General features: G+C 38.8%; 5 protein-coding genes across 5 annotated transcripts; all 5 read left to right on the plus strand.

Annotated features, from left to right (window-relative positions):
* Positions 1–4874: 4874 nt before the first annotated feature.
* On the plus strand, positions 4875–5686 carry MELLADRAFT_96075 (uncharacterized protein; the record flags this gene model as incomplete). The annotated part of the gene is made up of 3 exons (XM_007418441.1): positions 4875–4958; positions 5036–5434; positions 5513–5686. 3 exons carry the CDS (start codon positions 4875–4877, stop codon positions 5684–5686), a joined length of 657 nt encoding a protein of 218 aa, XP_007418503.1.
* Positions 5687–7050: 1364 nt separating this feature from the next.
* Positions 7051–8154, plus strand: MELLADRAFT_40935 (uncharacterized protein; the record flags this gene model as incomplete). Its single annotated transcript, XM_007418418.1, has 2 exons — positions 7051–7242; positions 7315–8154. Coding segments are annotated over 2 exons (1032 nt in total), but the record flags the coding sequence as incomplete, so codon positions are not given.
* A 731-nt stretch (positions 8155–8885) lies between these two features.
* On the plus strand, positions 8886–12674 carry MELLADRAFT_113724 (uncharacterized protein; the record flags this gene model as incomplete). The annotated part of the gene is made up of 15 exons (XM_007418449.1): positions 8886–8894; positions 8984–9115; positions 9226–9311; positions 9387–9479; positions 9608–9677; positions 9781–9852; positions 9928–10101; positions 10174–10350; positions 10436–10590; positions 10688–10997; positions 11085–11315; positions 11392–11733; positions 11820–12287; positions 12407–12499; positions 12576–12674. The coding sequence occupies 15 exons, from the start codon at positions 8886–8888 to the stop codon at positions 12672–12674; spliced, it is 2511 nt and encodes an 836-aa protein (XP_007418511.1).
* A 1526-nt stretch (positions 12675–14200) lies between these two features.
* MELLADRAFT_96078 (uncharacterized protein) lies at positions 14201–16089 on the plus strand (the record flags this gene model as incomplete). The annotated part of the gene is made up of 4 exons (XM_007418442.1): positions 14201–14881; positions 14977–15073; positions 15135–15992; positions 16061–16089. The coding sequence occupies 4 exons, from the start codon at positions 14201–14203 to the stop codon at positions 16087–16089; spliced, it is 1665 nt and encodes a 554-aa protein (XP_007418504.1).
* Positions 16090–18787: 2698 nt separating this feature from the next.
* Positions 18788–21778, plus strand: MELLADRAFT_118577 (uncharacterized protein; the record flags this gene model as incomplete). The annotated part of the gene is made up of 8 exons (XM_007418450.1): positions 18788–18922; positions 18953–19064; positions 19173–19533; positions 19641–19683; positions 19780–19910; positions 20020–20087; positions 20154–20373; positions 20445–21778. 6 exons carry the CDS (start codon positions 19243–19245, stop codon positions 21303–21305), a joined length of 1614 nt encoding a protein of 537 aa, XP_007418512.1.
* Positions 21779–21872: the final 94 nt, after the last annotated feature.

Raw genomic sequence — 21872 nt, forward strand, 5'->3', positions numbered from 1 at the left:
AAGCCCTTCATGCTGTGCATACAGCTAGCTCAGCATTAGTCCCTGTTCCATCATTTGACATTCTTTCGTTACTATCTTGTTTGTTCCATTAAGCTCAATTCAGCGCTGCCGCGTCATCAACTATGAGAGATACAAGTCCGATATATGTGCTCTTGAAACCTTTGTCTAGATATATATATTATATAAAACAAGGATATCTTTGTCTGTTTTCATCTTCTCTCTCAAACATTCCTTCATCTTTTTACTTCCCTCCTTTCAGAATTTGCTTCATTTCTATCATCACTCATAAATCAAGCCCTTGAGGGTTCATACTGATTTCGTTGTGATTTCATTTGGGTCTGCTTGTTGTTCGTAGTTAGCTTTCCTTATTTTGTTCCTCTTAGGGATTTACAATCAAACATTCTTTTATCTGTTTTTCTTGCCACCTTTCCAACAAGTGCCTCTTGCTCCATCACTCATACGTGATACAAAGCCTTTAGATCCTATACTCACACCACCGCGACCCTCTCTAGCGCGTTTCTGATTTTTTTGCCTGGCACATGCAATTACAAGGACACTGTCAGACTTTGAATGTCTTTTGGATAGCTGAGGTCTTGGGGCTGAAATTCAATGAATTCTTCGAGTTGTTGTGACCAAGCTATGAAACTGCTCGTATGTATAACTGATCATTTGGATAACTCTATATTTATGTTTTTTGGGAATGATGGCGGCGGTGCAGGATTTCCACGCGTTTAACACTTGAAAACATGGCTCTTGTAAGCCGATTGAAGTGAATGATATATACTCACCGTACGGAGTGACCTTCGAAGTATGGATCACATGAAATGGCACATAATTCAGTGCCCAAAGACACCATCCCGTTGATCAAAGGAGCCGCTTAGTTGAGCTCACCTCCCTTCAGACTTTTCAGTCAACCTTGGACGCCCCATGGAAAACCCCTGTATCAAGACTGCTTGGTCATGATCCAGTTTGGTTTTCGAGTGAGATGCCAATGTACGAAGTGTCGAGAAGTGACAAGATTGGGTCGATGTGAAATCCAGGGAAACAAATAGGTGTAAAATTCGATCTGAGGTGGCTCATATGGAATCTTACACACCAAAAATTTTACACTCATTATCTGGTGGAAAGATTCTGAGTGTAAAATTCAATATTGCTGGGCTCAGGATGCAATTTTCCACCCTAGTTTTTCCACCTTTTGTTTTCCACTGGCGAGAAAAAATGGAAAAAAGGTGGAGTGCATGCGTCTCAGTTACTTCAGAACTCATATATACTCAGCGTACCGTAACCCAGTGACATTGAAAGTGATGAAGACCCATAACGCAGTCATCAAAAATACCATCGCGGTAATCAAAACGGAGGCTCAGTTTTACCGCTCTCCAGTCCACGTTGAACGTCCCAACCTCACCACCTTGAAGACCTTTTGATTAAGATCAGATTAGGTTTTTTTGAAGAGTGATAGATATACAAAGGGTGGTCAACGTGAACTCCAGTTTTGCAAGTAACAGATGAACGGAAAACCAAGACATTTGATGTTAAATTACTCAATGTGATCAAAGGCAACGGGATTTTGCAATCACTCAGAAAGTCCAACACTTTTTGAGTTCTGGTTGAATCCTCAGCACATTAAAGACTTAAATACTTCTCCCATCAAATCATGACTCTTTACCATCCATCATTAGCCATCAGAACTTCGTGACTCAAATTCTAAATCCCAATCAATAATCACAACCTTGCTCTTTTAGATACAACAAGAAACAAACCAAGAAATCATCAAGCCTAAGCACATTATGTCATCATCCCAAACTGACAATACACCCACTGAAGAAAACAACGACACCATCCGAATAAATATGAACTTCCCAATCCCCCCGAGTCCGTTCAAATCAAAGTTGTTTTGGAGGAATGGACCAGATACCAGACCTACTGTCCAGGAGATGGTACTCCGTTTCGAAGAGCATTATGAATTAGAAAGGATTGAGAATTTTTTGAAAGAAGAAACTGTTTTCTTGAAAATTTTTAGGGAAGATTCAACCGAACAGAAATCAAATGAAGAAGTAAATCAACTTGAACCTCCAACTAGCACTCCAACTTCTCTTGACCCCAAGCGAATTTATAATAAGTTTTTCAGAATTTTTTTAGGTATATACCATAAATTTCTTGGTGATAATTGAAACTGACCTCGCTCACTCAAATTTTTGCGAGTAAAAAATTGTAAATATCAGTCGCACTGGCCTGCCATCGGTTTCTTTTTTATCCCACCACAACCATTTATTTGTGTGCTGTTTAAATCTCGACATATTTGTAGCTTGACTTGAAATCTTGTGTAGGATTGTCTTGTGTCGTTGTTTGCGAGTGGCTGTGCTTCCAAAGTTAAAAACAATTACAAGTTGCTTTTTCATGCCAAAGTCTCGTCGCCTACCTGCTTGCATCTCAATTCCTATTCTATTTATGCGATATTTCAATATGTGGAGTCGATTTGGAAGCCAGAGGTGTTATTTTGTGAGTGAAGAGTGTCCTTTTTTTTGCTCGTTTTTTCCACCATGACATTACGAGGATTGTACTCAAGCCGGATGTGCGACGTGCGTTATTCCAAATCATGTGGTGCACACTCGGCCGCAGTTATGCGGCTAGCACTGCGGATGCTTGTGCACTGAACCCAACTTCGAATCGCTACGAGTCTGAAGAAGTTTGAGTGCTGGTTGGAGGTTCGAGTTGATCTACTTCTTCATTTGCTTTTGATTCGGTTACATCTTCCATAAAAATTTTCAAGAAAACAGATTCTTCTTGTGATAATCTCTCAATCCTTTTGATTTCCTTCCATTTCCTCATGCTGTTCAAAATAGCGCAGCACTTCCTGGACGGTGGGTCTAGCATCTGGTACATGTCTTTCTTCAGATATACTTCTTCGACTCTTCGATGGGACCCGGGGTGATCGTTGAATTCAATTTATTCGGACGGTGTCGTTGTTTTCTTCGGTGGGTTGATTGGTAGTTTGAGATGGTGGCATGATGTCAGTAGGCTCAGGCCCGATAATCTCCTGGTTTGTTCTTCTTGTATCTGAAGGAGGACCTGGATAAGACTGTTATCGTAGATGTAGATTTAGAATTTGAGTGACGAAGTGGCTGATGACGAATAATGAAGAATTGTTTTCTGATGGGACAAGGATGCAAGGGCAAGAAGCATCTATCCTGCTTTTATTTGTCAATCACGAACTACATGGTGCCATTGTGTCCTGATAAACAATCAACATCTGCACTTTTGTTTCTTTGTAAATCTTCTATTATCAACATATCAAAAACGCATAAAGGTGATGATAACGCATTTGGTAAAACTATTGAATGCCTTTCTGTCTCTTGATACCAAAGATGAAATGGACCTTTTGTTTCTACGTCGAAGTGAATAATAAGTTTATGATCACCGATTCCATTGTCAAAAACGTGCCAATAAATGCATCAATGAACTCATGGTCAATCGGACCTTATCCGGCCTTTGTACTGTTGAAACCCCTACTGAAAGCTACAGTGATCACCCGATTTCTATTGTTTCTTTTGGTCTTTCTCTTTCTTCCCCTTGCCCTTTCCAGCGCGCATTGTCAATACATTTGTGTGCTTTTCAAATCATGTGCGCCCTTTCAAATCTCTGCCTACAAATGCTAAGGAGTCACAAGTCTATTGCCACATTTGTACATCAATGAAAATCATTTGATGACAAGGTGAGCTTGAACTGGATATGGGAGCGAACAACTTCTAAATCCGTTTCCATACTTTGAGACAACTCAGAAACTACATTTGAAAGCCTTTTACGTCTCACCATGTGACCTTGCTCACTTCAAGTCCAACGTTAGGGGTTCTTTCAGTCGATAATTTTTTTATCCACAACAGACGCGAGTACATAAATATATATAAATCGTATTAATCAGCGTGTTAATCAAACCAGAGGCTCAGTTATCCGCCCTCCAGTCATGTTGGACATTTCAATCTCCAGATTTATGATTAAACTGCCAAATGAAGATCCTCAGTGTGCAATGTGAGCGGCTTATATACAAAAGCTCACGGCACTCGTTTTCGTCGTTCCCAAGATCCTCATCTCGATCCATGGGTCGAGCCTCATTCAAGGTCACACAAGCAGAACTAAATTCCCTGGATGGAGTTGTTGAGATGTATAAATTTCCCTCCCCTCTCAAGAGGGAAGGCAATTCTATGTGTTTTCCTCTGTGATTTGGATTCGTGTATGGTTGAAGAGCCAAAGCAAAAAAGGGTATGATTGCTGATTGTCAGTAGGCGATCGCACGATACCATAGCCACGGCGCTAATGGTTGGTATTTGCCTTCAAGTTCCACCCTTTCCCTGTCCATAGTTTCTATATGGTTTCTATATGATCGAGAGCCTCCCTAGGTTAGAATCATTGTACCCCTTTCGACATCCAAGATGGAGACGCTTGTCGCTCATATCATATCACACTTGGTCAACCCATGCGCGGCAGCTTACAAACCCTCGTCTTTTTGTCTCCAGGTACTACCGGGAGGAACTGACCGAGAAAACAACATGCACAAAGAACCCTGGCTATCAGAGTTGATCTTCGACCTTGGCGTCTCCGATGATCTCTTTCTCACTCATAGGCTGGATTATCTTGCACCTTGGCGAAATCGTCCATCATACGCCACAATGAAGGTATATAAACAAAGCAAGTGACCATCAGATTTCATTCTTCATCCCATCTTCTGCATCACTTACATTCAGCATAGTTCACCTGATCTTTGACCTTCTCTGTATATACTTCAACCAGTTCAACTTATTCTTTTTGGTCTTATCCTATCAATCTTTCTTCACTTTTTCGGACTTCACTTTCACAAAACCCTCTACTAAACTTTCAAAATGAGATTTACATTGATCACCCTCCTCGCCTCGCTCAGCGCTTCAGCTGTCCATAGTTCTACGATTGGATCCGGATCACTTGTGGTTAGTAGCTGATTCTCATGAGACCAAAGCTATGATCTCTTAGGATTAACCACTAAAGACTGATTTCTATCCCATAGACGCGTGCCGGCCAGAAATCCATGTCTGATGCTCTCAACAACACCTCTGGAAACGGTAGCTCAATCGGAACCACTACTAACAGCAGCTCAGTAGGAGGCAGCAAAAAACCTAAGCCTGATCACAAGACTCCATCAGGAAACGGTAGCTCAATTGGATCAAGCACCAATGCTACTTCAGGTAACAACGGTACCGACAGTAGCCCAGATCCGGATGACGATCTAACTGGATCATCCAACTCTACTGGTAACGGCACATCAAACCCACTCTTAGGTCCTTTACCAAAGAACGCAACTATTGAAGAGAGAATCACAAGACTTGAAGCCAAGTTAGCAGATCACAAGCAAAAGCTTCAACGTGCCGAAAGTAAATTGGTCATTGAGAAACAAAAGCTCGTAAAGGTAACTTGTAGATCCCTTCCTTATCTGAAATCCTTTGACTTTCACTGATCCTATCTTTTTTTCTTTCTGTTCAAAAAGCTTGGTGGTGGTAATCATACTACAAATTCTTCAGCACCCATTGTGTCTCCTCCCATGAAGAACAACCGCACCGGAACTGGAAATAGCTCAATGCCTATTGGACCTCATATCCAGACCAAGTCCAATATGTCAGGATCAAACACAACACCATCCAAGAAGAACTCAACCCAGTAACTTCTTCCTTGATGTGTTGATTCTATTTTCTTGACGTTTTTTTGGGAAAATTACAGTATTTGTTCTACTGATTTCTATCCTTCATCTTTCGATACTTTCTTACAATAGACTTGTTCATCATTTGTCACTAGTAAACTTTCCTTCTGACCTTGGGTTGTGGTGTGTACTATGAAATCCTCTTGAAAACTTTTAGTAAAATAACACGCTCACCCTTGGGCCATGTCTTATAAGTGAAGAAGATCTTGAAATGGGTTGAATGCCTTCATCGACTTCATCCTGTACTCGAGTTTAAGGACCACTCACTTTACCATCTTTCGGTTCTTCTCCGTGAAACAAAAGGCCTCACAAACCTTCATGTTACTCGTAGTCCAAAAAGAAATTTTGTCAAAAAAACGAAATGTGGCATGAAATTTATGACATCCCGAGTAAAAATTCCATATCCTCATGAGAGAGAATATAAAATCACCCTATCCTAAAAGTTAAACTTGGTCAGTGATGATTTCTCATAACATAATACTCCAAATCTCTTCGGGAGACTCAAGCGCAAAATCACACAGCGGACAAAGCCAAACCATAACAGTAACAATAACAAAAAGTTAAGAAGATGATAGAAATCAACATCAAACATTTCTTATAGCAAAATCCAGAATCCTCAAACCAAAACGGGTCCAGAGAAATCTCCACCCTTCATGATTCCTTCCTTCGGCACACTGACCTTTCAATTTACTCACACGATTGACGGGTTTGAGCAACAAGAAGAGTAGAAAGCAGAATTGAAGAACCAGACCGAACTACTTTACTTACAAAGTTCTTTTAAAACCTGAGTGACAATTCAAAGAGAAAATGGGTCAGACTCATGGTCAGTTTGATTTTCTGTGGAATGAGATACAAATCACATCCTCAGCCATTTACCCACACGGATAATGTACCGTAGCCGAGGCGTCGGTATGACGCGGAAAAACCAGACGCCCCGTGGCCGAGTATCGGATCCTGAACCATTTTGAAATCGATCATCATCAACCCAAAATACGAAATCTCCAAGCTCAAACCTCAAAAGTTCACAATATCATTTCTAATCCAAATCAAGATTCCTTGCATTCATTCAAAAGAAGATGTCAAATAAAGAATTCATCATCGAAGACGATATTTCACTTGGACAATTACTTGATCGAGCTACCAAATCATACGAAGAAGTACAACTAGCTCCATCACCCAATAACCAAGATGTACAAGTAAGTAAGCTTTTTTCAAGCCAGTCATTACCGAAAAGAAAAAGAGTGAAACATGATGTTGATGTGATTTTTCACATTTTGATGTGATTTTACACATTTTGATGATTTGAATTTTAGTCTAAGATTTTATATAGTATATCTGATTTAAAATTATGTGATAAATTAATTAAACGATTAGGAATCTTATCATCAAATGAAACAATAGAAGATATGACAACTAAAGATATCAAATGTTTAATTGTGAATGGATTGATTGGAATGTTAATGGTTTTGAGAAAAACTAATGGTGGTAATGAACGTAAAGCGTTTCTTGAACTTGCAAAAGTAAGTCCTCTCAAATCATCAATCTTTTAATTCTCTGCTGTTACTGATCAGGGGCTTTTTGTTACTATCAAGCATCATTTGTTAGAGTTTATTGAACAAATCGAATCTTATGAAGTGATACAAGTGAATGAAAGATCAAAATACCAAGGACCTTTATCAACAATCAAAAACCAAGCAATAAGAAGGGAAGGCAAGATCATTCAATACAAACTAGAAAAAGAACTACAATTCAAATTAAATGAATACAAAACCCGAAAAGAAGAAAAGAATCGATCCAACCTACATTCAACAAACCATCGATCCACTCGAACTTTAGATAATGAAGAAGAAGAAGAAGAAGGAGAAAGAGAAGTTTACACAACTTGGTTAAAGTTTCTTTATTTAAAATCGTACCAAGAAATCAATAGTATAGACCAAGAACTCGACTTATTAGGCACAAGTTCACAGATGGAAAGCATCCCACACCGATCCAAAAGTACCGAAAAAGACGCAACAGAAGCCGAAGATCTAAGTTGGAAACTAGACCAACTTTCCACCAAATCAGGCCCATTGATCGGTCCTACCGGAAAGATTTTAAGACCATTCACCATCTTACCATCATCTAAATCATTTACATCAGCCACAGATCGTATCCGATTAAGATCCGAAGTGTTTAGACCTGATTGGAATTTACCTACGATGACCATAGATGAATACTTAGATGAACAAGAATCGATGGGCAATTTCTTGAAAGGAGGTGGACCGGCTCAAGCAGAAGAAGAAACGGATGGGGAAAGAGTCAAGCGGGAAGCCGAAGATGATAATCTTAATGGTGAAGAAATGGCAGAAGGACTTAGGAAAAAAGCGATCGAATGGGATGAATTTACTGATACACATAGGAAAGGTGAAGGGAATATGATGAATAGAGGTTAACTTTTTTTTTGAGATATGTTTGTGTATATAGAGAGTCGATTCGATTTGTTTTGATGTTGTTCAGTTTTATATCTTATCAAACGCTTGAATTGGTTTTCTTTTTGTAAAAATAAATGTTATTTTTGATTTATATTGTTTAAACTGATCCATCGCTAATCCAATTCACTCTACAAATGTGTTTTTATTCTGGTGACTTTTGTTCTTTTTGACTCAATGGTTCTACAGAAGCGCAACAAACTCATAAATGGCTTGGGTCCTGTGTTTTATGTCAAAAGGCCATGGATTTGATACTGTTCTCAAATGTTTCCTTGACTGCTGGAATAGCTTCCTGCAAGAGTTTTTGGTCAAGTTTTGAAAGTCAAGCATTCACATGGCCACTTGATTGTATATCTTCATTTTCAGAGACAATCAGATATTGTCACACTTTCATCCAAAGAAACCTTCAGGAATGTCTTTGTGGCATGATATTCTACAGTGTCACTTGAGCTGTCACTTGAAATGGAACCTCTTTAGTAAGATGTTGTGGTGGAATATGCTTGTAAAAAGTGAAATGATGTGTTTGAACTCGATCGATTGCTCTTCTTTTGATTACCTCTTCCTGTTTACCAACTCAACCTCAATCAACTACATCATCATCATTCACTTTATTACTTCACCCAAGACTATCATCAAGAAAACCGATTGGAACTAATCCAAAACTTCAATCTCTCAAGACACTTAGTTCTTGTAGGATGTATTACGTCAGTACAAAACCACAAGTTTCCAAGACAATGGAATTCCAAAAACTGACTATCAATGGATTTGACATCTTTCTTTGGAAATCAAATAGAATCTTAAAGCTTTGATTAAAGCTATAAGAGCCACTAAAACTTTAGCAGATGAAAGATCAGTGATCCAAAAAGAAAGTGCAGCTATTAGAACTAGTTTTAAAGAAGAAGAAACGGCTTATAGGTATAATAATGTAAGTTTTCAATCCTTCATTAAATTCTTTTTTACTTTTTGGTGAAGGTTTTGGATCATTCATCAAATTGTTCTTTTGTTGATATGATTCTTTTTGGGAGGTTCTTTTAGGTGGCTAAATTATTGTACATTCACATGTTAGGACATCCTGCTCATTTTGGACAAATCGAATGTCTTAAATTAGTTGCACAACCAAGGTTAGAGCATCAAGAAAAAAAAATTAAAGAATTTGATTTCTCATGTTTTTTTGTTTGGGGGGGATTCCGGATTAGATTTGCCGATAAGAGACTTGGATATCTTGGGATTATGCTTTTGTTAGATGAAAGTCAAGAAGTTTTAACATTAGTAACTAATAGTTTGAAAAAGTAAGTGGGTTGATGATTTGATTTCGGTCTTTATAAATCAATTGAATGAAGAGAAAAATCTGACTTTGTTATCTTTGATTTTATATTCTTGATTGGGAATTGATTTTGGGATTATGATTGAAAAAAAGTGATATGAATCATTCTAATATGTATGTAGTAGGACTTGCGCTTTGTACGTTTGCGAATATCAGTTCAGAAGTACGAATTCTCTTTTCAAAGACATCTCTTCTATTCCGATGACGAATGATGGCTAATTTATAATCTACGAATCCATTACAAACCCCTCCCCCTACTTTCACAGGAAATGTCAAGAGATTTAGCAAACGAGGTAGAAAAACTTATAGGAAGTAGTAATACGTATATACGAAAAAAGGTTAATATTTTTGATTTCATAAACTGCTTTGGATCTCATCAAACTGATTTCATTTGATCATTCTCAAATCGTTAGGCAGCACTTTGTGCCATGAGGATTATTAAGAAAGTACCTGAATTATTAGACCATTTCGTAGCCAAAGCTACTTCTCTCTTATCTGATCGAAATCATGGTGTTTTACTCTGTGGAGTCACACTTGTGACAGATATGTGTGCCATGGATAGTGATGCACTCAAAACGTTTCGTAAAGTGAGTTTGATTTTATACGTCATGTGTAGGATCAAAGTACTTTGAGGCTCATCTTTGATCCGTCTTCAAAAGGCTGTACCTTTATTAGTGCGACATTTGAAGGCATTGGTCACCACTGGTTATTCACCGGAACATGATGTTTCAGGTATCACTGATCCTTTCTTACAAGTGAAGATTTTGAGATTATTGAGAGTGTTAGGGAAAGGTGATGTGCATGCTAGTGAGACGATGAATGATATCTTGGCTCAGGTGAAAATTGAAAATTTTAGTGGATCACTTTCAGCTAGATTGATAAGCTGATCTGAAAACGCTTTTGGCACTTGAATTTACCTAGGTGGCTACAAATACAGAATCGGCAAAGAATGTCGGCAATTCGATTTTATATGAAGCTGTTCTGACTATTTTGGATATCGAAGCCGAATCGGGTTTAAGAGTTATGGCTATTAATATCTTGGGTAAATTCTTGGGTAACCGAGATAATAATATTCGGTCAGTTTTCTTTTATGGTTTCTTTTTTGATTAAAGACAATGAGCTCCTGTGTTTCTGATACAATCGATTTGAATGATATAAAAATCCAAAAAAAAGATATGTAGCTTTACATACTTTAAACAAAGTAGTTGGGATCGATACAAATGCAGTACAACGACATCGAACCATCATCTTAGATTGTTTAAGAGATGGAGATATATCGATTAGAAGAAGAGCATTAGAACTTTCGTATGCATTGGTTAATGAACAAAACGTTCGAGTGATGATCCGAGAATTATTGGCTTTCTTAGAGGTTGCAGATAATGAATTTAAATTGGGGATGACGACACAGATTTGTTTGGCGGCGGAACGATTTGCTCCTAATAAAAGGTGGCATATTGATACTATGTTGAGGGTCTTGAAATTGGTAAGTCTTGAGATTCTTTCAAAAGCTCTTGACGCGGTAGATTTGATTAATATTGAGATGTACCTTCTTTGATTGGTTTGTATTCAGGCTGGAAACTATGTTCGAGAAGAAGTTTTATCTGCTTTTGTTAGATTGATTTGTCATACACCTGAATTACAAGCTTATACAACTCAAAAATTGTATTTAGCTCTAAGACAAGATGTTTCACAAGAATCTTTAACTTTAGCTGGTCTTTGGGTTATTGGTGAATTCGGTGAAGTTATACTTAGAAGTCATGGTGGTGGTGTAAACCTTGAATCTGAAGAACTTGTACAAGAGGTATGATTAATACTTGATGTTTGCATTTTCACGGATTGCTAGAGATACTGATGATTCTGTGTGGATTGGTTCGAAGGTTAAAGAGACAGATATAGTTGAATTAATCGATCTAGTACTTCTCTCACCATACGTAAACCAATTAATCCGACAATTCGCCTTAACAGCCTTGGCTAAATTCTCATCAAGACTTTCACCTTCAGCATTTTCACAACAAACTATAAATCAAATCCTTTCAAGATATATGTCTTCATCTGAATTAGAAATTCAACAAAGAGCAGTAGAGTTTAGTCAACTACTTGGAATGTCGGAAATCAAAACCGGGGTTTTAGAACGAATGCCTCCACCTGAACTTAAGGCTTCGGTTATGGGAACTGTTAGTGAGAAAAGAGCCGTTGGATCTACAAGGGCTGATAAAGATGTAAGTAAACTTTTGAAAAATGATTTGATTGATTGTTTTTTTACTAAAGCTCTGGTTCTGTCGATTCTTTTTTTATTGAAACACAGTCATTGGTTGATCTTATGGGAGATGAGATTAGTAATACAAATCAAGGAAATGAGAACGCACCTGCAGTAGTATCAACTCAAACTACACAAGACCTTTTAGCAGATATTTTTGGAGGAGGAGATCCAGGAACGAACGTGACCAATAATCAAGGTCCACCCAAATCATCTGTGAATGATATTCTTGGTCTCTTTAATTCGACTTCTTCACCACCCTCAGCAAGCAGCAATGTTCCACAACAATCGATGGGTTCATCATTATTTGATGAAGATGTGATGGGAGGATCAATGGTGATGGAAAGCCCTCCGGCTCCTCCTAGTTTTGTGGCCTATGATCGGAACGGATTGAAGGTTTCACTTTTACCGTCTAGAGATCCTTCGGCTAAGAATGTTTTGAAGATCACCGCTCAGTTTGTTACTACGGGAATTGAAGCTATTATGGGAGTTAACTTTCAAGCTGCTGTACCTAAAGTTGAGTTTTTTTTGTTCTTCTTTTTAGAAGAGATCAGGGGTTTTTTTGAAATAGTTTGGTTGATTTTGGGAAGGAATTGAATTGAGATTGATCTTGATTTGTTTGTTTTTGTGTATAGACTCAAAGGTTACAAATGCTTTCGATTTCTAATCCAGATATAATGCCAGGAGTAGTAGAAACTCAACAATTAAGAATCATGTATCCAGAAGGAGTAAGTCTGTAAATGTTCTTTTTCAAAAAGAACCGGGGGTTTTTTTATTGATCTTTTTTTTGGGTGTTTTTGATAGGCTGCTATTAGATTAAGAATTAGGATTGGATTTAATTCTGGAGGTGAAAGTAAACAAGATCAAACTGATTTTAGTTTTCCTGCATCTATTACACAATAAATGGAGTATAGAATGATCAAGTAAATGAGAAAATTCATCAAGGACAAATGATTAGAAAAAAAATCGAGATCATCATCAAAAATACATGTTGAGGTTCAGAGAATAGAGAATGGATGTGTCTTTTTCAATGGTTAGACTGGTTGTTAGAGTGAAGGTTTTTGTTGGAGTTTGGTATTGGTAGAGCTTAGTAAAATAAAGAAGATGATAAAGTTTTGGTTTTGGTTCTTTTTGGTTTGTGTTTAAAAGATATATCAACGATTTTTGTTTTTGGTGTTTAAGTATTTATTTTTTTCTTAGATTTGATTGATATTTGAATGTGTAAAGAAAGAGGAAAGACAAAGAAAAAGTGAGAAAGGAAGAGAGATGGAATGGTTTATTTGAGCTTGAGGGTTTAGAGGTAAGAATGAGAGTGGAAGTTTGGTTTGGTTGCATGGTTTCTTCATTGATAGCTGCGCTTAAAGTTGACTTGGTTTTAGAGAACCTAGTTGAGCTAGTTGTTTTTTGGTGGTAACTTTGGGTATGAAGTTGATAGCTCATGGCCAAAAAGTTAACTGGGTTTTTTGTAACTGGGTCAACTTTGAGTATGGCTAATGGGCTTAAGTGATGCAATTGAATGATTCAAAAAAAAAGGAAAAAGATTGTATAAGAATGTTTGTGTTTTTTAAATAGATTTTCAAGATTGATGGAAAAACAGTCATAGTTTACTTTTTATGGATATGGTTAGGGATAGGATGGCTCAGGGTTCACAAGTTATTTGGTTCAGAGATTTGTTTGATTTCATGGTTTTGCATATGTAAATGGTCTTTTCCATGGAGAAATGGTGATCATATCAAGGAATACATATTTTACATATATGAGATGATTAGGAGTGTTCAAACATGAAAAGTCGAGATTTGGAACGAGATTTGGAAGCAAAGATTTTGAACCATGATTCTTGTACAGATGAATGTTGATTCTCGTACAGATCTGTACAAGAATCATGGTTATGTACATATTGGAGTATGGGTGTTGTTTGAGCTTTGAAGAAAGCGTTCACTTCAAAATAATAGGGGGGGCTCTCAAACCTGAACCTCCAAATTTGGAACAAGCTGTCCTGAAGCTAGCATGTGGTTTTGCCCACGCTCCTTGCTGAGCCGCCGGAAATAACAAACACAAAGCGGTGCTCATAGCGCACACCTTTCTTGGTGTTTGCCTCGTAGTTGAACAAACCAACTTGTGTTCTCTAGCATCACACACCTTTGCTGAGCAATACAAACTCCCTACTAGCTACCCTCCTGTGACCCAGCGCATAGGAGGGAAGAGGTGTGTGCCCCAACACATACGTTTCCTGAATCACCGGAATTGCCAAAGGATAGCGCACACTTTTGCTGAGCCGCCGTGTTTTTCAACCAAACACATGTGACTAAGCAGCCAGCTTGAGTGACTTGAACTGCTCAAAACTCACCTTCTGTCAAGCGGCAAGCAAGTCAACTGTTCTAGTAAAACGCACACGGGCAGGTTTCCAATTCTCAGCACGCAAAGATACCATGGATGGCTATTTGCAGCCACCTCCGCCCAGTTACCCATCTCAACGCCTACCTTCGATGTTCACTCGCGAGCCTGTCCCACCAAATCATCATGATGAGGCTCTGATTTCTTACAACCATATGGGTACTGAGCATCTGAACAGACCTATGACCGGGATTTATGGCTCCCAACCTTTCCCTTCAGTTGAAGTTTCTCCCGAAAGTTTTAATCCAACACCTTATGATCACTTCCGTTCTGCTTCACAATCACCTCATTATAGTCCTCACTACGGCCAGCCTCACTCTCACAATGCCCCCTTGTTGATGTCACCCCCACCACAACCTCAACTACGTGGCCGTGTTATAGAACAGCAGTGTGGAATCATTGCCGCACCCCTAGCCTCGACTGCCCCGGTTAATCCTCAACGTACTCAAATTAGTAAACCTGCGAACACACCACGTGATACTCCTCTTGACTCCTCTGATTCAAAGTGTGAAGAAGTGCATCGTATCTGGTCCAAGCAAAAGAATGATCTTGGTCATTCAGCTTTCGATATACTGGTACAGTGGGTTCTTGAGCCAGGGAACTACAATAGATGGCGAGTCAAAGGCTCTAAGAAAAGCGATATTTGCGAGGAGATCCATCAAATCCTCATTAAAAATGGGATATTCGGGAGGAACGCTAGCGGTGTGTACCAACAGGTGCGACCATCTGTGTCTCTGCATAACGTCTCATGTTTCCTTACCATTTTTTCAATCTCAATGTGTGCTCTTATCTGGTATGAATCATCTGTTAGATCCACTTTTTGGAGAAAAGATTTCGAGCTGCTCGCGACGAGACAAAGAAGACCGGTGGCGGGTTCAACGGGTTCCCAGGCGAGAGGCAGTTTTCTGGTCAGTCAGGTTCCTATTGATTTTTTTTGTTTCGGTGTGGCTGAGTTTTGGTTGTACATAGAAAAAATCGAAGCGATATGCCCCCACTTCTACGATTTGCAACCTGTCATGGGTGATCGCCCTTCGGCGATGCCTCTGGATCAGATCGAGTCTTTAAGTGATTTGGACACAGACACCTGTATGAAGGCTCTTCGTCTCACCAGCTCACAGGCAAGTACCTCACAAGGACACGAAGATATCATCGACCTCGAGGACGATAACTTCACCTCCGAAGTTATAGATACCGATGAATCCTTTGAGTTACCACCTCCGATCAACCACCCTGCACTGATGCAAGCGATCAACCAGGCCGACCACCCCAGCAAGACCAAGAGAGGCAAGCACTTCCGAGACTCTTCGGTTGGAAGTCAAGATGATATATCCAACTCTCCAGCCCACCCTTCTAGTTCTAAAAAGGCCCGTGGACTGGCAGGTGGTACATTTTTAAAAGCAATAGGCTTTGATGACAAGCCTGACACCAGCCTAAATAATCGAAAAGCTGCCTCGGTTTCTGAGGAGCTGAAGCGATTCCAAGATAACAACTCAAAACAACGCGACCGAGCTCTAGACCTACATAGAGAGGCAATTCAAGGTCAGGTTTCCATTGGGGAATCTATTGGTGGTGCGATGAATGAGATGACTGGCGTCCTGAAACTTATAGTGAATCCCCCAAAGGATAAAATCACTCAAGAGCTAGATGACTTGAGACTCCTCAGAGAAAGATCTGACTATGAGTATCGCCTGGCAAAGCAAAGGTCTGAAATGATGGACCTTGAACTCAAACGAAAAGCAAAATTAATCGAACGCTTTGAAAAAGCTGGCAAATCCTTCAGCGAAGCAAACCAAAGAGCCGATCAAATGATCGAAGAACAGAAAAAAAGTGAGTCATGAGATGTACCTTTTTGCATCATATTGAAGCTTGTATTAACATCTTCTGCACTGCTACAGGAATGGCTGAAGAGGCTCAGAAGAATTAGTCGCTATGTACCTCGAATAAGTATGTTTTTAAATCTTTACAAAATGTTAGTCTTTTTATGTAACCGTCACAAATTTATATATATATTGATGGAATAAAAATCGAACTCGTGAGAACATGTTGAGACATGAGATTTAGTGTAGTATGACCCTGCTGAGATATGAGATTGAGTCAAGGCTTTAAAGAAAAGCAACATGGATGACCTTTTTGAAAATCTTCATACACGCATTTGTCCATTTGAATAACTCATTGAACGGTTGATTTTGATCTAAGTAAGGAAATAAAATCACAATCACTTATCATATTAAGAAATATCGGATCGATCATAAATAATAGACAAAGATCAAGTGAAACAATAATGAGAAAGACACTATCGACGAGATTGTTCATAAAGGGAGAACAATCTTGCACGAGTGTCGTCTTCATGATGCAGCCCATCACGATCTGCCTCTTCAGCTCGTTCGTCCTGTAGCTCTTCGGCCGCTGGTTCCCCTTGAAACAGATTGTTACCTACATCCTGAACGTCAATAAGAAAATTATGTAGGATGCAAGTGACACCCAAAACCAGATTCAGACGTCTTGCCGATGCAAACCCCTTGATCGCTATCCGGCACTGAACCAAAGACTGCCATCGCATCTTCCATAGGCAATTTGTATTTTCGATTACATAGCGGAGACGGCTGAGCGCGTTATTGAAAGATCGCTGCAATGGCGGAATAGGCACCCCACGGGGCTTCTTGAAGTTTGATACGATATGTTTCCTTGAAGGATACCCGGAGTCGGCTATCAAGTATTCACCCTCGCTGAAGAATCGCTCCGGGAATTGCGATAACTGTATTCAAACAGGCATGAGGTTTATGATAACGTGAGTTCCTCATTTGTGGACAGCTGTTAGATTGGGTGGCTTGCCTCTGAGTTACGATATACACGTGCATCGTGAGCACTTCCGCACCAGCCGTGACTTGCATATATAATGCGCTTCTGATGATCACAGACAAGCATGGAGTTGACTGCATAACAAGATTTACGGGTGTGAAAGTCTTCCATATTCTTTTCGGGTCCAGTAGCCAATGTGATCAAAGTGCCGTCAATAAATCCAACACAGTCTTGGAAAAAGCTTTTCTTTCCTATCTCCTGTTTGATGATTTTGCGCTCGTTCTCGTTAGGCCATTTAAAGTATTGATTACTGAGGGTAAGGATCGCTATGATGCAGCGATTGGTGTAATTGTATATACTCCCCTCTACATATTTCAAAAAAATCATCAATGAAGAAATTAAACACTTATCGTAATTGATCGCACCTGATATTCCAAAGCCCAGTGCGAGCAAAGCTGGACTGGCCCCGTTCCCCGAAAGGCCTAGATATGCCAAGGCGACTAGAAGCTGCCATTCCGGCGGAGCTTGTGGTGAATTCGATTGATTCTCAAAGGTGGGATGATTGCCAATCATGTGCAGCAGTTGCGTAAACGAACGCTTCTGCATACGTGCCTAAAGAGAACATAGTATCAGTATCAGTAATAGATTGAGTAGGATATTCACGAACCAAGCGAATGAATATAGATTCAGGCTCGTTGAACAGAATAACAAATCGCTGAGAGCGCCATCCGCGGCGGCCTCGTGAAACTCGTTTGACTAAGTAGCGTTGAGAAGACTTTGCTATATATTCAATTATTACTTTGTTCAACTCCTCTTGATGCAATCTCACTGTCAGCTGGTGTAGATTTTCCATTACATTCTCAAAGGAATCGGAAAACCATTGTGTGGCCAGGCCAAAAAATACCATCATGGCGTAACAAAGCTTGACATTTCGAGGGGATCCCAATTTGAAATTCGTGCCAAGTTGGACCAAGGACTGTGCAGCTAAAGCAGCCGCTAAAATTGATTGCACCCCTCTGGTGTGTTGGATGAGTTCTGGGTCATGATCAGCCAGAGTGAACAGAGCATCTCGAACATTTGAGTCTAGGATGCTGCGGCGGGTGACTCTAACCATTTGAATAAGATATACTGATGTGTCAGTACTTGCTTGTGTGTTTTGGGCAAACTCAGCGAGTCAGGTTGGCAGATTGCTAGGTCACAGGAGGGTAGTAGGGAGTCTGGATGGCTCGTGTGATGCTGAGTTGGTTTGTTCACTACGAGGCAAACACCAAGAAAGGTGTGCGCTATGAGCACCGCTTTGTGTTTGTTATTTCCGGCGGCTCAGCAAGGAGCGTGGGCAAAACTACATGCTAGCTTCAGGACAGCTTGTTCCAAATTTGGAGGTTCAGGTTTGAGAGCCCCCCCTATTATTTTGAAGTGAACGCTTTCTTCAAAGCTCAAACAACACCCATACTCCAATATGTACATAACCATGATTCTTGTACAGATCTGTACGAGAATCAACATTCATCTGTACAAGAATCATGGTTCAAAATCTTTGCTTCCAAATCTCGTTCCAAATCTCGACTTTTCATGTTTGAACACTCCTATTGCACAGCTTGTAATTCTTGGCAAAATACATACAGAGATACAGGCTACAGGTCGTGATTTGTGGAGAAGTGTATGTAGGAATTGAATGGGTGAAATTACATGTAGTAAAATTGAGTGAAAATCTAAAATTGAAATTATGAATGAGAGTGAGAATATGTGACTGTTTTTATTTGATCAACCAAGAAGACCAGGAAGCCTGACGAAGAAGTTCAAGTTCAAGTTCGCAATCATGAAACGACTATTTCATAAAAAAGCTACTTCTCTATCATACCCAAATCAATCCTCATCAAAAACTAAAACTTCACCAATCAATGAACAACTCGAATCTCAATTACCTCCATCTCCTCCTTTAGGTTATAATTCTCATTCTTATTCTCATTCGACAGCTCAAACTCAAGCTCATTCATTACCTTTATCATCTACTTCTCCTAATCCTTGGGCTTTTATCTCTCATCAAAACCTTACTACCGATCATCATTCATCTCCTCAATCTCTACCACTTTCTTCAAGGTCGGTTTCCTGTTTTTCCATTGAGATTTTCAATGGCTTAACTTTTTCTCATCCTACCTAACAACCATTGACATTTTCTTGTGATTTCTTTTTTTTCGATTTCTTTAGGATTCCAGATTTGATTTTAAATCAAGAAGATAAAGAAAAATCTCAAACTGAACCTATTCTAAGTACTAAAATGATCAATTCAAATCCGAAAAAGAAAGCAGGATTCTTATCTAGATTTCAAACCAAATCTACACATCACACAACATTCCACAATCATCATCATCAACAACAACCAAGCAGCGAAATTCAAAGATGTGTTAGTTGGCTTTGTAGTCTTAATCAACTTACAGAAGATTGGTCCAAGATTTTAGAGGTTTGTGATAAGCTTTCTAAGAGTGAAGATGATTGTAAAGAAGCTGTACATTTGCTTCGTAAAGAACTTAAACATGGGATTCCTTCTGTACAAGTTCAAGCTATTAGGGTGAGTGAATCAAGTCTTGGGTTTGATGATTGGATTGGATTGGATTGGATTGGGGTCACTGACTGAGATCTTCATCTTTCTTATCATCAACTTGTCTTTTATAATAGCTTACGGTCATCTTTGTGCTTAATTCATCAGATCGCTTAAGACGTAAGTTTTAAAGCTCTTCATCAAAACTATCCTATCCTCATAGGCGAAATTAAATCTGATCAAGTTTTTGATCATCTTGATAAACACTAAATTCAGTTCAGATCGCATCTAAAAAGTTTTTAGAAACTGTTGAAGAAGTCTTTCATAAATCAAATAAAGATCCCACTAGATTTGAAGTTAGAGAGATGATTAGAAAATCGTTTTCATTACTGGGTTATGAATTTCAAGTAAGTCAATCTAGACTCTTCTCAATCGGTTTCAATCCAATCCGCTATCTTCTCATAAGCTTCATCTTGATGACTTATCTTGATGTTCTTTTTTTCTTTCTTTCATTAGCATGATGGAGATTTACAAGCATTCACACATTTGTATAATAAAATCAAACCGTCTGACAGTCCAATGGGGTAAGATTTCGTTTTTGATTTATCCATCTAGATGTGGTATCCTGATTTAAATTGGTTTGATGATAGTGGTGCACCATTAGACGAGTCTGATCACACCTTTACACCTACTTCAAAACCTCGTTCATCAAACCAATCTAATCATCTTCATCACTCTCAACAAGCTGTAGCACCCGTCATGCGAGATTTGAAAGCCGAAGCTGAAGTGGCTCGTAGTAATGCTCGTTTACTCATTGAAGCTTTAGCTTATACTACTCCTGCTGAAATGGAAAACAATGAATTGATTCAGGTATGTGATGACTTCAATCTTCTTCACTTCCACTAGGCTGACTTTTTTGGGTTGGTACTATGAATCTTTAGGAATTTCATTCAAAGTGTTTACATCATCAGAATCAATTGCTTGATGATATACCCTGGGCTACAGCTCAAGCAGAACAATCAAGACTATATGCATCGTCTATCACCACTTCTCATCCGTTACCTGCCACCAACCCATACGCACCTCTTTTGAATGGAGTCGGAACCCCACCAGATCCTTCATCAGGCTTAACTAAAGAAGAAGAATTATTGAATGTGTTGTTATTAGCTAATTCGGATTTAGTAGATGGCTTTAGACAGTATGATGAGATGAGTAAGTTACTTAGGAATGAAAAACAAATGAAGATTGTAGAGGAAAGATCAAAGCTAGAGACACGAAGAGAAGTGAATCAAGAAGGAGAAGGAGAAGAAGGTTTTGGAGGAGGAGGAGGAGGTAGTGGTGCTAGTAGTAGTGAACCTATGAAATCTACGTTTGCTTTGAGGTCTCCTTTGGGATCTAGGAATCCGTTTGGAGAAGAAATTCGAAAACAAGAAGGATATCGGGTTGAAGTAGATGAAGAAAGGGAAACTCGATCGTCAGCTGACTTATCAAACCAACCCGAACGGAAGAAGAAAGAATGGATCACCAATGGAAATGGGAATGGAATCACAGAAAGGACGATGGTGGAAGAACCGGATGAATTTGAAGAAGAGGTTGGAATACCTAAAAGGTTTGAACCATCTGAAAAAGCATTAGGAAAGATGAGAAGGATCTCAGGATTAGATGAAGATGGAATGGGAAGTGGAAGTGGAAGTGGAAAGAAAGAAACAGATGAATCGAATGAATTGAGAAGAAGAAGAGAAGAGGTGGAAAAAACGTTTAGGGATCGGTATAGATTGTTTCATGAGAAAGAAGAGAATTGATAGAAAGAAGGTAAGGTGAAGTGAAGTGAAGTGAGAAGTGAATTGTGATGAATGCAAAGTTTTTTTATGGATGGTATATCAGTTAAGATGGGGTTTGGGGTTTCGTGTTTGGTGTTTCGTTTTTTTTTGATTTGATTTGATACGGATGATTTAATATACCAACTACCTTTTGATTTTTTTTTTTGGTTTTGAAGAATGTTTTGGTTTTGGTTTTGATTACGCAACAACAATAATCAAAAAACAAATGTAACTGGTTTTTGTTTTGTTTTGATCTTTGATCTTTGATGAAGAAGAAGAAGATGATGAAGTGAAGTTTTTTTGTTTGGTTTTAAAATATTGTATAGTTTAATCTTTTTTTTGTTTGTTTTTTGAACTGTTGTTATTATTGTTTTTGATTTGTGAGATTATGTTTCTTTTTTTTTTTTAGTTTATGGACAATGAAATGAATACATGGATAATATTTGAAAAGAATGATGATCTGATCAGAAAGAAGAAGAAGAAATGGATTTGGTTGGTTGTTTGTGAGTAGACTTTCACTTGATGATGGTCAGTATGTAATTGTAAGAA

Source organism: Melampsora larici-populina (assembly GCF_000204055.1).
Source record: "Melampsora larici-populina 98AG31 unplaced genomic scaffold MELLAscaffold_92, whole genome shotgun sequence".
NCBI classification, from domain to species: domain Eukaryota; kingdom Fungi; phylum Basidiomycota; class Pucciniomycetes; order Pucciniales; family Melampsoraceae; genus Melampsora; species Melampsora laricis-populina.